This window comes from Chironomus tepperi, unplaced genomic scaffold (assembly GCF_022539635.2).
Source record: "Chironomus tepperi strain 1889 unplaced genomic scaffold, CSIRO-AGI_Ctep_v1 contig_424, whole genome shotgun sequence".
In the NCBI taxonomy this organism is placed as follows: domain Eukaryota; kingdom Metazoa; phylum Arthropoda; class Insecta; order Diptera; family Chironomidae; genus Chironomus; species Chironomus tepperi.
The window spans coordinates 342,537-354,874 of record NW_027226546.1 but is presented as its reverse complement, the minus strand read 5'-3'; the positions used below and the strand labels follow the sequence as shown (position 1 = coordinate 354,874).

At 30.3% G+C, this 12,338-nt stretch overlaps 3 protein-coding genes across 6 annotated transcripts; 1 reads left to right on the top strand and 2 right to left on the bottom strand.

Annotated features, from left to right (window-relative positions):
• Nucleotides 1-14: 14 nt before the first annotated feature.
• TBC1D23 (TBC1 domain family member 23) lies at nt 15-2,923 on the bottom strand. Its single transcript, XM_070649437.1, has 3 exons — nt 2,782-2,923; nt 646-2,639; nt 15-533 (listed from the first exon to the last, which is right to left on the bottom strand). The coding sequence occupies exons 1-3, from the start codon at nt 2,793-2,795 to the stop codon at nt 457-459; spliced, it is 2,085 nt and encodes a 694-aa protein (XP_070505538.1). The 5' UTR covers nt 2,796-2,923; the 3' UTR covers nt 15-456.
• Nucleotides 2,924-3,040: 117 nt separating this feature from the next.
• Nucleotides 3,041-4,332, top strand: LOC139097549 (uncharacterized). Its single transcript, XM_070649426.1, has 3 exons — nt 3,041-3,211; nt 3,328-3,433; nt 4,001-4,332. The coding sequence occupies exons 1-3, from the start codon at nt 3,124-3,126 to the stop codon at nt 4,218-4,220; spliced, it is 414 nt and encodes a 137-aa protein (XP_070505527.1). The 5' UTR covers nt 3,041-3,123; the 3' UTR covers nt 4,221-4,332.
• Nucleotides 4,333-5,350: 1,018 nt separating this feature from the next.
• Nucleotides 5,351-12,332, bottom strand: Pgant5 (polypeptide N-acetylgalactosaminyltransferase 5). 4 transcript variants are annotated; one of them, XM_070649442.1, is made up of 13 exons: nt 12,106-12,235; nt 11,028-11,255; nt 9,337-9,701; nt 9,055-9,278; nt 8,897-8,997; nt 8,600-8,833; nt 8,399-8,474; nt 8,317-8,345; nt 7,813-7,860; nt 7,571-7,703; nt 7,303-7,442; nt 7,009-7,242; nt 5,351-6,866 (listed from the first exon to the last, which is right to left on the bottom strand). In XM_070649442.1, exons 2-13 carry the CDS (start codon nt 11,244-11,246, stop codon nt 6,693-6,695), a joined length of 1,977 nt encoding a protein of 658 aa, XP_070505543.1. In that variant the 5' UTR covers nt 11,247-11,255; nt 12,106-12,235; the 3' UTR covers nt 5,351-6,692. The 4 variants fall into 4 exon arrangements, with proteins under 4 accessions (XP_070505543.1, XP_070505542.1, XP_070505541.1 ...); XM_070649441.1 differs by lacking the exons at nt 7,571-7,703; nt 7,813-7,860; nt 12,106-12,235 and adding exons at nt 8,071-8,251; nt 12,256-12,332; XM_070649440.1 differs by lacking the exons at nt 7,571-7,703; nt 7,813-7,860 and adding an exon at nt 8,071-8,251.
• Nucleotides 12,333-12,338: the final 6 nt, after the last annotated feature.

Below are 12,338 nucleotides of genomic sequence, written 5' to 3'. Positions count from 1 at the left end.
TCATGAGTCATGACATAACAATAAAAATAAGTTCATTCTATGGATATTCTTTAAATAATGCATTTAATACTAAAACAGAAATAAAGAATCAAGTACTTTAATTTTAAATATTAATTTTAAATCTTTTTTATGCAATAATATATTATTATCTGGTTGTTGACAATTTAGCGGACTTTTGAAATTTGAAAATTATGTTGCAATATATTTCAAACTCAGCAATATCGTTGAAATTTTCTTTGACTAATTAACGGATTTTTCAAATTCAAAAATTATGCAAAATATATTTCAAAATTAAAATCGACCGTTTGAAATTTTAACGAAAAACTGTGCAATTTTTTCAAATTTGAAATGACCGTTACAAAAATTTAACGAAACTTTTTGAATTTAAAATATGACCGTTAAAATTTTCAAATCTAAAACGACCGTTAAAATTCTCATCCAACATTTAATTTAGCTTTATAATTGTTGTAAAATATATTTGGAAATGATTTTTGTTGCTTCTTGTGAATTTGGAATTAAGAATCTATCCATATCTATACATGACACGAAATGAAGAAAAAAGAGGAAAAAAACATTTTGATTAGTGCATACGCTTTAATAATAAATAAATAACAATCGTCGACACATGCTAGATTGTTGACTCACCTGTAATTATCAAATTTTCACCATTTTCATCATGAGCTCCATATTTGAATGTAATTAAGTCACGATATCGTTTTTTGGCTGTAATTTTAACAATATTTGACAATGGACGTTTAATTGAGACCTTTCCCATTCCATTCTCAAGATCTCGTATCACTTCGATTCGTTTCTTTGTTAAAATCAAATAACTATCATACATAGCACCGTTAATTTGCACTTCTTGGCATTTGAAAGACTGTATTAATTCCGGAATGCTCTTAATGTATTCCTGAATATTTACTCGATTCGAGTCAACTTCATCTGATGATGAAAATTCATTATTTTCACCGACGTGATCATAATCTTCATCTATTCCAAAAACTGGTGCTAAATTCCTGTAACGTTTGCCATTTTTCTCATTCATCGACACATGTCGCTCGGTCACTTCCTCCTGTTTTTGTGGCACATTACTATTTGTTGCTGGATGTGCTATATAATCAAATAATTTCGATTTTACGTCAGACGTTTTCGTTTTCATTGCGGACGATAATTTACTAAATAAATCAAATTGCTGCTTTTGTTGCTGTTGTGGTTTTTGCTGTTTATCGTCTTTTATTTGTGATTGTGGACTACTTGTCGCAATTGAATGTCTATGAAATAAATTACTACCTTGATTTCTATTCACAGCTCCAGTTCTGTTGCACACTAAGCATCTGGTAAAGTCATGATCTTCGAGACAATCAAACATTCCGTCACCAAAGTAATCATGTATTGCAGCATATCCACCACTTAATATTGACACATATTGAGTGCTCTTTTGAAGGAAAAATGCTATAATCATGTGCGTATACTGATCTTCTTCAATTCTGCCTGATCCTAGGAAGCATAAATGCTCACCGCTAGCATTTGCATCTATAGCACTTCGTTGAGCTCTCAATAAGCCTTGTACAGCCGTTTGAAATGACGTCGGCTCTGTTAACATTAAATTGGAGTCTAGATGAAAAGCTGTCGCTAAATGTCCACTATTATACTGCTCAACAGGTCTACAATCAACAAGGAAAAATCGAACTGCACCTTCTTTGGATGTTGACGTATTCTCAATTAATTCATAGACGGAAACTGGCAAGCATAAGGCCTGTGAAATAATAATTGGTTCCTCAACATTTGTCTGTTGTCCAAATAACTGATTAAGCATTTCAGACTTGAATGATGAAGGCGTTCTACTTGAATAAAATTGTGCTAATGAACAGAAATCCACAACGTCATCAGCTTCTAATTCGCACGGCATATTTGAAAGAAATTTAATTAGTGATGATTTGTCATCTTTTCTCATTCCGATGATTTCATCACGTCTATTGACCAGCATTATGAGACTGAGAAAGAAAACAAGGAATGGATCGCTCTGTTGAAAATATAAATCCCAAATTGATAGGACAACAGATAGCTGACAAGTTGAGGCAAAAAGTGATTGGAACCATTGATTTGCATACATATCGGGTGTAATTTTGCAAGTATCCAGCACTGCACATAATTCAGGATCATGATATAAAATCAATAAGCGAAATACATGATAAACATTTCCATGTTTTATGTTGTCTTTTGGAATAAATGTATCTCGTATTGCCTCAAATATATTATAAATTTCGGTTCGTTTAAGTTTAAGTGATAAAATCGGCATAAGTGTCTCAATCCATCCATTATTTGATTCATATTTTAAGTTACGATTCTTACAATAGAAAGTCAAAATAGCCTCGATATCACTCAATATTGAGATTTTATCTCCTTCATCATTACCCAAAGTGTCGATAAAATTTTGACAATCTTGTCTCAAAAGTTTTTGAAATGGTAAGTCATAAATTTCGTCAAAATGTGATAAAGCATCTGTCTTATGAGTCACTAAACAACATGTCCACAAATCTGCACGTAGAAATTCCGGAAATGTATGTTTTCCTTTACATATTGCATAAATTTCATTCACTGAGCAATCATCCTCTAATAATGCTGTTTCTAGTTGAATGCTACAAAGAAATGAAGATATATTAGATTGCAGTTGACACTGGATCTATTTTTATGTCCAATATTGCCACATATATTTGTTTTTCTTTGCGATAAAAAAATTCTTTAAATAAATTTTTCATAGATAACGAAATTATGACTCACCTAATAACATCCATTGATTAATTACAGTAGATTTTCACTATCACTTACACTTTAAGCTTTTTAAATAATTTAGATAATACGTAAAAATTAATTAAAATTTAAATTTAGATGAAAATAAAGAATTTTGAAATTCTCTTTGGGAATGTCAACATTTCGAAATTAATTCAAATTTTTCAAAACCGTTAATATTTTTTAAATGTATTTTATGAAAATTGAAAATTGTGCAGCAACAAGCAGCAAGGATATAAAAGGAAATGTATATCATACAATATTTTCAGTTGTAAATTTTCTTTCAAGTTATTAAAATCGAAATAAAAAAGGCAAGAGTTAAGGCTTAAAAGTATGAAGTGCTATATTGTAGTGGGAATTTTAGTGTTTATGTTCCTTGACGACTCAACTGCGTCAAATTGGAGCAACCAACCAATTAAAGGTAATGCTGTTTTTCATCTGAAAAACATAAATCATATATGTTATTGACATACGCTTGCTACCTTTCCTCTCAACATGATATGTCTTGTTAATATTTAATGAGATGATTTTTTATAGATGAAAAAAATGCTCAACCATACCTCGCACGAGACTATTGGAGTAACAGCTTTTTAAATGATTATGGAGTTGATAATCCTTACAAACAGCGACTCTACAATGACAGGTAAAATTGAATTTTTAATTAGTTATTAATTACTATTGATGTCCTTTTTTGATAAACTTTAACATTGATATTGGCTTTTGGATAAAAGCTTTACATCCCCAATGTCCTTTTTGCGTCGTTCAGTTTGAACTGAGTCTTTTAATTTGGATTAGGTACCTAAATTGAATAGCATTCAAAATTTGGATTAACTTAAATCGTAGGATTTAAATAATTCTTGAGATTAAGATGAATCTTGGAATTAAAAGCTCCAAATATCCTGTGAAGTCCAACTTTTGGAAACTTTGCTCAAATTACATCAATTAAAACTTAATTAAATTGAATTAGAGGAGTAAAAGAGTTCCAAGATTCAATATTCTAGCATTTAAGTTAAATCCTAGGATTAAAGTAAGATTTAAGATTAAGACTACTCACATCCCCCAAAATTCAAGACAACTTTAATTCCGTAGTAATTTAATAATTTGACAAGGAAATCAAGGAGTCATTCACACTTCATAAGATACATAATAAATGCTAATGCTGCAATTTACATAAATTTTTGTCATCTCTCTTTCTCTCTCTTTTATGCAGATTAAGGCAGCACTTAAAAATGCGTAATGGAAAAACATCACCCTACTATCAATCGGCCAGACCATTATACATGCAAAACACAAATCCGATTGACATGATAGGCAGCAACTTGAATGTTTTTGGAGATAATAAAGATGAGAAGATTAATTACGATAGTAACAGTGATGACGTACCGGACGACTTTGATGGATTCTGGAGTAATACAAAGTGGTCAAATTAAATCGTTTATCGTATCTATATGCTGAATATTTGATTGTAACATGAATAATCAATATTATCAACAATAATAAATGAAAAATCTCTCGATGTAGCACAAGTTTTTAATGAAATTATTTGTATGGAATGGATTTAATGTGAAATAAAAAACAAAATGTATCTCAAAAAAATAACGGTCAAATTTTTTTTAAATTTCCACTTGCACAATGAACGTTTGTGACAAAATTTTTGAATTCTTCCTTTCTGAATTTTTTTCCATTCGTCAAAGGTTTGTTTCTAAAATTTTATTAATTAAATATAGTTACAGCGTGATTTCTTAAGTGAATTATAGTGAATCTTGTGTGCAATATGTGCAGTCATTGGAATCACTTACAGAATTCATGCAGAAATGTAGTTTATGGTCGAAAAATTAAATAATTTAATTTTTAGACTGTTTCTAGGTTAAAATATTTACAGAGACTTATTGTTGATATCTATTTTCTATTCCATACAGGAAGATCATTTGATCCTAACATTTTATAAAAATGGTGAGTTGTCATTTAATTAAATTATAATAATAACATCCATATTCAATCTATTTAATTAAACTTTACTAATAACATCCAATATGTTTCTTGTGTGATTATTTTAGGCAAAGCGTACAAAGAAGGTCGGAATTGTTGGAAAATACGGTACTCGTTATGGTGCATCATTGAGAAAAATGGTGAAAAAAATTGAAATTTCACAGCACGGCAAGTACACATGCAGTTTTTGCGGCAAGGACGCAATGAAACGTACCTGCGTTGGAATCTGGAGCTGTAAGAGATGTAAACGAGTAGTTGCTGGCGGAGCATGGGTATATTCAACAACAGCAGCCGCAACAGTACGCTCAGCAGTCAGACGTTTGAGAGAAATGAACTAAAATGTGTTTTTAACTTAAATTCCATTTACCATCAATCCAACATCTGATGAATAAAAGTTAATTGAATTTCAATTAAGTTCCAAAAAGTGTGTCCTAGTCTTGTGTTGATATCTGAAAACTTTACAGGATAAACTCCAGTTGATTCTTATTTATAAAAAGTTTTTATTTTTTAAATTACTTTAAGCAAATGAAAAACAATTTTTCTTCTCATTAATATCTTTCTTTTTTATATAAATTAATGGCGAGTTTATGTTAAATCTTCCAATTATACGTCATCTTAATTACGTTTTATTTAAATAATTTTTCACTTTTTTTTTAATTGAAGAAAAATCATTAATGATTCGAAGGATATGAAAAAGTAAAAAGATTGCACCTACACCAGATATATAGAAAATTCTCTGTACTAATGATAATGATTTTTTTGTTCTGTTTTTAAGTATTTACAATGTCTTGGTTTTGGAGCATTTTTGCCATGCAGGAATCGCTTTTTGTCATTAGTTCCGGCTAGATGTGCTGTAGTATTGAGTCTGAGTTATGGAAAATTGGCGATCAGAGCTCAAAAGTCTATTAAATAAATTAATTTGTTCTGAGTAAAAACTGTTGCTTGATTGAGAAATTTCATAAAATTTGAATTTTAAAAATCCGTTAAAAATTTAAATTTTAAAAAGTCGTTAAATTCATGACAAATTTCTGCATGGCAAAAATGCAATTAAATACTCCTTTTAGGAGACTTTTAGCTAACTTATGATGATGTCTGATAGAGCTTGGAAATGAATGCATTGAAAGTGTTGTCCTTTCGTTGCCAAATGTGATCCTATCTGGCACATAGTACGTCAAAAAAGATATTATTTTAATATTCAATATTATTTAATTTGATTCCTACTTATTAACTAGGTGCGATGATCTCCATTTTTTTTTTGATTTTTTTTTCAGCATACAGTATGCATTAATCTCTAAGTTATACATTCATTCACATTCTTATTTTCATTTTTTATTTTGATGTCAAAAATTGTTCCATTAATTGTTTTGTGCTTTGCATTTTCAGGATATGCAATTTATACTAAAGAAATGCTTTCAAGTTTATAACTCATCGAGGTAATTTAATAATAATAAAAATATAATTATAGTAGCTAATTTAAAGTAAAAAAGAGACAAAAATAATTCATCATCAAAGTAACTAAATAAAGGTCCTATTCTCATCTTCTTCATATTTTTTTAATTATAGTTTGATCACATTTAGGTCTGCGAAGAATATTCTCTTCTATTCTATGCTCATCCTTTTTCTTGTTATCTTCTCACATGCGATTTTACATTAATTTTCTTCACAATCTATCTAATCTAAAGTGTTGCACAAAAATAACTGATTGTCTAATGGAAATCGTATTTTGTAAATATTATTATTATTTTATAATATTTTTTTTTTGTATATAATATATAAATCTAGTCAACTAAACGAACTTCTTTTTTCATCTTGTCTGTAAATCATAAATAATTTACATTATATTGTGTTGTGGTTGTTGGGAACGTATGTGAAAATAAATACACTCAATCCATATTGGCTAGTTTTATTAAACCCTATCTTCGTTCTTCGTCATCTGTGCCTTTTTTTGATTGCCATTTGAACTTAGATTGCATGAGCCATTGCTGACCCTTTGAATAATTACATGGTCTGAGCAGTGGCGTTGACGGATCTTCTCTTGTCGGTCGAGTCAAGCAGTTTCCTGAATTTACATGCTTAATTGTAAGCTCCTAAAATTTAATTAAAGTTGTTTTCATCAAATCATTCCAAAAATTGTGAGGTTTAAATTTTTAATCCGAAGAGTTAACTTAAATCCTAGGATTAAAAATATTCAAATTCTCTAAAACCGTTAAAATTGTCAAAATGTCTTACAGTCTCATCATAACTCCATTCTTGATTACCGCCCATTCCATGACATCTCACTAAATTAACTGGACCGTGAGCATTTGATGCGTCTAAACAATTATCATCTGACATGATCTGCTGACGTTTTGTGTAAGCGAAAACTTGATTTCCGCCCAATCCGTGACAATAACTACTTCCGACCTTTTCTCCAGACTTATGACCCATTGTGTCTAAACAATTTTGGCTCTCGACATTTCGAATCTATTTGTGAAATTTCATGTTATTAATAAAATTTGAAAATGTGCTGAATAATGGACGTACCTCTCCCAAGAAATAATAATCCAAAGGCATTTGACTTTCTGGATAAATATTCTCAAGATACCATCTGAAGCTCTTGCACTTAAGTCGCTCTCTCATAGCTAATCGTCCTGAAACATCGCCAGCTGATGTCTTTCTCGCACCTAATTGAAGAAATATTAATTAATTTTAGTACAAATTTTCAGGAGTTAGTCACAAATTTTGGTTAATTTTGTTAACATAAAACAATAATAATAATAATGAGTAGATTAATGTAAGTGAAATTAATTACCAGGATTAATATTGTAATAAAATTCTTTCCACTCATCAAGCCATACTTCAACCAAACGAGCATTATTCTTATTGACGATTAATGACGTACCACCAGGAAACGTATATGGGGTACTTTTACGAAATACATGTCCCTTTTTTATACATACACACAAAAGCAGGTTAATCAATTAATTAGCATGTTATGTTATTTTATGATAAATGTATTAATTAATATATATTAGTAGGGAAAATAATATCTACCACTCTAGAGCATGGGACAATTTCGAGCGAGCCACCACACATCCAAACCTTGATTATGTATTAATGTATGATTAAGTATGAATGAATGCAAGCATAGAAAGCACAAGGAGAGAAACAAAATGATTATTTTATTAATTAATGAGCTGTTAGGTGCTTAAAATAATTATTATGTCAGTTAAAATGTTAATAAAGATCTGATTTTATGGCAATGACAGTTAGTAGCTAATTTACGTCAACGAAGGACTTGTTGCAAAATACCTGGACTCATTGCATAGTAAAATTCTTTCCATTCGTCAAGCCAGACTTCAGCGACACGAGCAGCATTTTTAAGGACAATATTTGCAACGCCGCCAGGGAATGTATATGGACTTTTGTCCCTGAATACATGTCCAACATGACTGCAAGGAGCGATCTCCAATATTCCACCGCATTGCCATATCTATTTTGTATTTTGCCTAAAGATTTAAAAGTGATCTTAAAATTTAATTAAACATTGATACTTACACGAAAACTCATTTCCAAGTTTTCTCCACCTAAAATTATATTTTATTAAGTTATTGCTAATTAAAATGTTTAATAAACTTACCCCAAATGTCCATTCCTTCATCATATGATCCGATTTCATAGAAATACTCTTTATCAATTGAAAATAATCCACCAGCCTAGAAAATAAAATTTAACGATTATTTGAAATTCAAATTTATTGAACTGAAATGAAATGAACTTCTTAATGACTGAACCAATTTTGAAATTTGTTTAGCCGTTAAAAATTAAAATTTCAACTCACCATAGTTGGTGTTCTTAATGGAGCAGTTCTGTCGTTATTACGACGTGTCATTTCACGAGAAGGAACTCGATACCATCGGAAATTAAGTTTCCAATTAAATCCTCCCCATGTTTGATCAGACGCTGTGACATATTCAAATGTTTCGTCACTAATGACATCGATAATTGGACATACGACTGTTTTTCTATCGAGTGCTATTCTAGCCAATAATGGTTCCAGCCATCCTTCAGTACACTGTAATTGATAACGCATTTTAACAACACTAATTTATTAGATAAGATAAAAAGTGAAAATTACCTCACAATGAGCATCTAAGAAAGTAATAACTTGTCCTTTAACAGCTGCAGCACCAAGCAAACGAGCTCTAATTAAACCAGATCTTTTACCCGTTCGAAGAACTGTTAATTAATAAAAAGGTAGTAAAATTTGTATATGATGATGTGATGAACAATTACCATATGTCGATACTGGAAGTGTCTTAACATATTCCTCTAATTTTTCACCCAAAAAGTCTCTTTCACTAGCATCATCTACTAAAATAATTTCTTTTAATAATGGTCGTGGTGAACGATTTATGACACTCCAAATTGTTCGCAGCAATGTGGACCAAGCTTCATTATGAAAAACTATAACTATACTTGTTGTTGGCAATTTGTTGGGGTAATTTTTTGTTCGACAGCTGGAATTAAAGATGAGTTCATTAATGTAATAGATTTAATAATTAAGGTAAAACTTACTCTTTATGCCTCACATCAGCTAATGATCGATTCAACCATATCATATCACTAGCTAATAAATTAAATTGATTTTCTTTAAATTTCTCTTTCATTTCCTCTTGTTGATAGGGCTTCATTTTAACTGGCTTTCCCATTTCTCCAGGCTTTCCAACATTTTCACGCACGACTGGCGCTGGCCTCCATTTTCGTACATCTGTCGATCGATATGTCTTCGATATGTGTATGCCTTCATCATCATTATTAAAATCGTGATCGACATTGTTAAAATTTGTGTCAATTTCTTCGTCGTTGACAATTGGATCTTCGTCGATGGCGTTTAACTTATCAGCAGTAGGCTGTGGAAACAAAGACACAGTATTTTTCTGCTATAGACGGGAAAATGATGTGGAAAAGTAACCGGAATAGAAATGGAAAAATGAAATAAATAGTGAAAAGGCGTCATGCGTGTGATTTTAAAAGAAATGCTTATTGTTTTAAATATTTCAAACATTTCTTTCCTTTTTTTGCTACTTGTTTATGTTCATGAAATGTGTGTATGAAGCAACAGGTCTCTCTGCCTAATAAACCTGAATTTTAAAATTCATTTAATTGCAAAATCGAGCAAATACCCCATCGATATCTTTCAAATAAATCAACTCACATGTACAACAATTTATTCTTGTGCTATAAATAATTTTTTTGGTATAGATGAAGTTGGTAGTGACTGACTAAAAGCGCATTTATTGACATAAGACGGAAATTATTGATTAAAAATTATAATTTGAATTTAACTGTCAAAAAATATTCAAAAGAATAACGGTTTTGAGATTTTTGAAAATTATGTTTTTTCAAAAATTCAAAAAATAACGGTCAAAATTCCAAAAAATTAGCACATTCTTAAATTTTAATTTTAACTTCCTATTTAAGTTAGCAACGATAAGCTACAGAAAAATGTAGAACACAAATATGCAAATTAGATGATAAACATCACACGTCAATAAGATGTTCCAGACAGAAATTTGATACAAAAGAATTATAACTTTTATAGCTAGTTCCGACAATAAAAAATTGTTTGAATTGTATTAGAAGGAAGTCAAACTGGCAGAATGAGTCAATAAGCAGCAAATGACGTCTAAAATGCGGACAATGCACCAAACAAACATGTGGCTTGGCAGCAATTTGCTATCATAACTCTTTCCTAAGCCATAATTGGATATTTATCAATGATTTTAAGGGAAATTAAGCAAGGCATTAAACTTAGGTATAATAAATTAAAGCTAAAAAAATTCGTTGCACTGTTTAATTGTTTTAACATAATGCTTAAAAATCACTACCGCACACTTGAACCGAGTCATCAAAAAAAAAAGCATTTTTCGCTGCATAAACATAGAGTATATAAATAAAACAAGCTGTATACATTATATTTCATAATAATTCCTACAGAAGTACGCATGTTGTATTTTGTAGTAATTAATGATGGTACAAATTTTTCAATGCATGGTTTACGAAAAATAAAGCATATACAGCAACAAAATAGTTTTTCCTTTCAATCTGCTTTCACTTTCGAATTCTAAGCCTAGCGATAGTCGTCGGATCGAGTAATAAATAATGGCCTTTGTTGAGGGCGTTAAGCAGATTTTAAAGTCACGATAACCCGCATGACAGCAAATGTGTTTTAATGAATGAAAATTGTCAGGAATTAATTAACTCACCTCATTATGTCTAGATTTTCTAAAAATTCCTCCATTTAATCCGTCTGAATATTTCATAATTAATATTACGTCGATAAGAAGCCATGCTAATGATGTTATGAGAATTATACGGCATGTACTCATCCGCAGCTTGCCGCGAAACATTCTTGAATAGCCAGACATTGATGCTTTATTATCTTGTTGGTGCAGGTTGATGTATGAAATTTTTTCAGTTCTCATTCAAACTTCCTTTATGTCCAAGCCAAGCCACGACACAATTACCGAAAAAGTATAAGAATTAGATGCACAAGGTTAATTAAAATTAAGATGTGACTTTATAATAAGATCTGATAAAATGCTTCATTCAAAACTCTTGTTTCCATGACCTCCACACAAAATAAAAATACTGTTTTGTTGCTTTTAAGTTAGTTAGGTGCTTACAATCTAGCACCGTTAAAATTATATGAGATTATGTGCAATCTTATGTGAACCAAATATTAATGTTGTTTGCCGAAAGCACGAAGAGCATAAAGAATAAAATAAAATGTAAAAATAAGAAGAACTAAGTGAACAAAACCGGCTCAGCCAAATTGCATGAATCACAGCTTTCTTATTTGATTAATGTCAAAAGGTGTTACAGGTGACTTCTTTGTGCCTAATATGGATCAAATTGAGATACCAAATGATACTTTTTAAGGTAGTCGAGTTAACAACAATTCTGATAAGTTTCTTACAAGCGTTCCGAAATAAAAACACTCAGTATAATTGAATTATTCTTACGTACATAAAAGGTACACATAATACACTAATAAGAAAATGAAATGAGAAATATCCACGAAAGCAAAAAAAAAGAATCGTCAATCAACTTTTTTTTATATTAATTCTTTTTAATCAAATTTTCCTTATCATTTTTAGGAAAAACCTGAACTTGTTATTACAACAAATATCACTGTGATCATTAAGAGTAATTATCTTAATAGCACAGGCATTAATTTCACTAATTTGTTAATTTTACAGACAATATCCGACGTAGAAATTCTTTTTTCACATTTACATAGAGATTTGAATAAAACCTTTAATTTTAACTATTTGATCTCACTTTAATAATAGTATTAACTGCACCACATAATTCTTTAAAATCTAATTAATGACTAAAATGTATGATTTTCTATTATTTATTAAACTTATTTTTTTCCTTCTTTTTTTCACAACTAACGAAGGGATGATCACTGAATAATTTACTGCCTACCTTCCCACAATTCCTTCTGTTGTCATTGCTTCATGTCCTAATGATGTTTATAATGTTCCTTATCCTATTATTTGATGTCTATT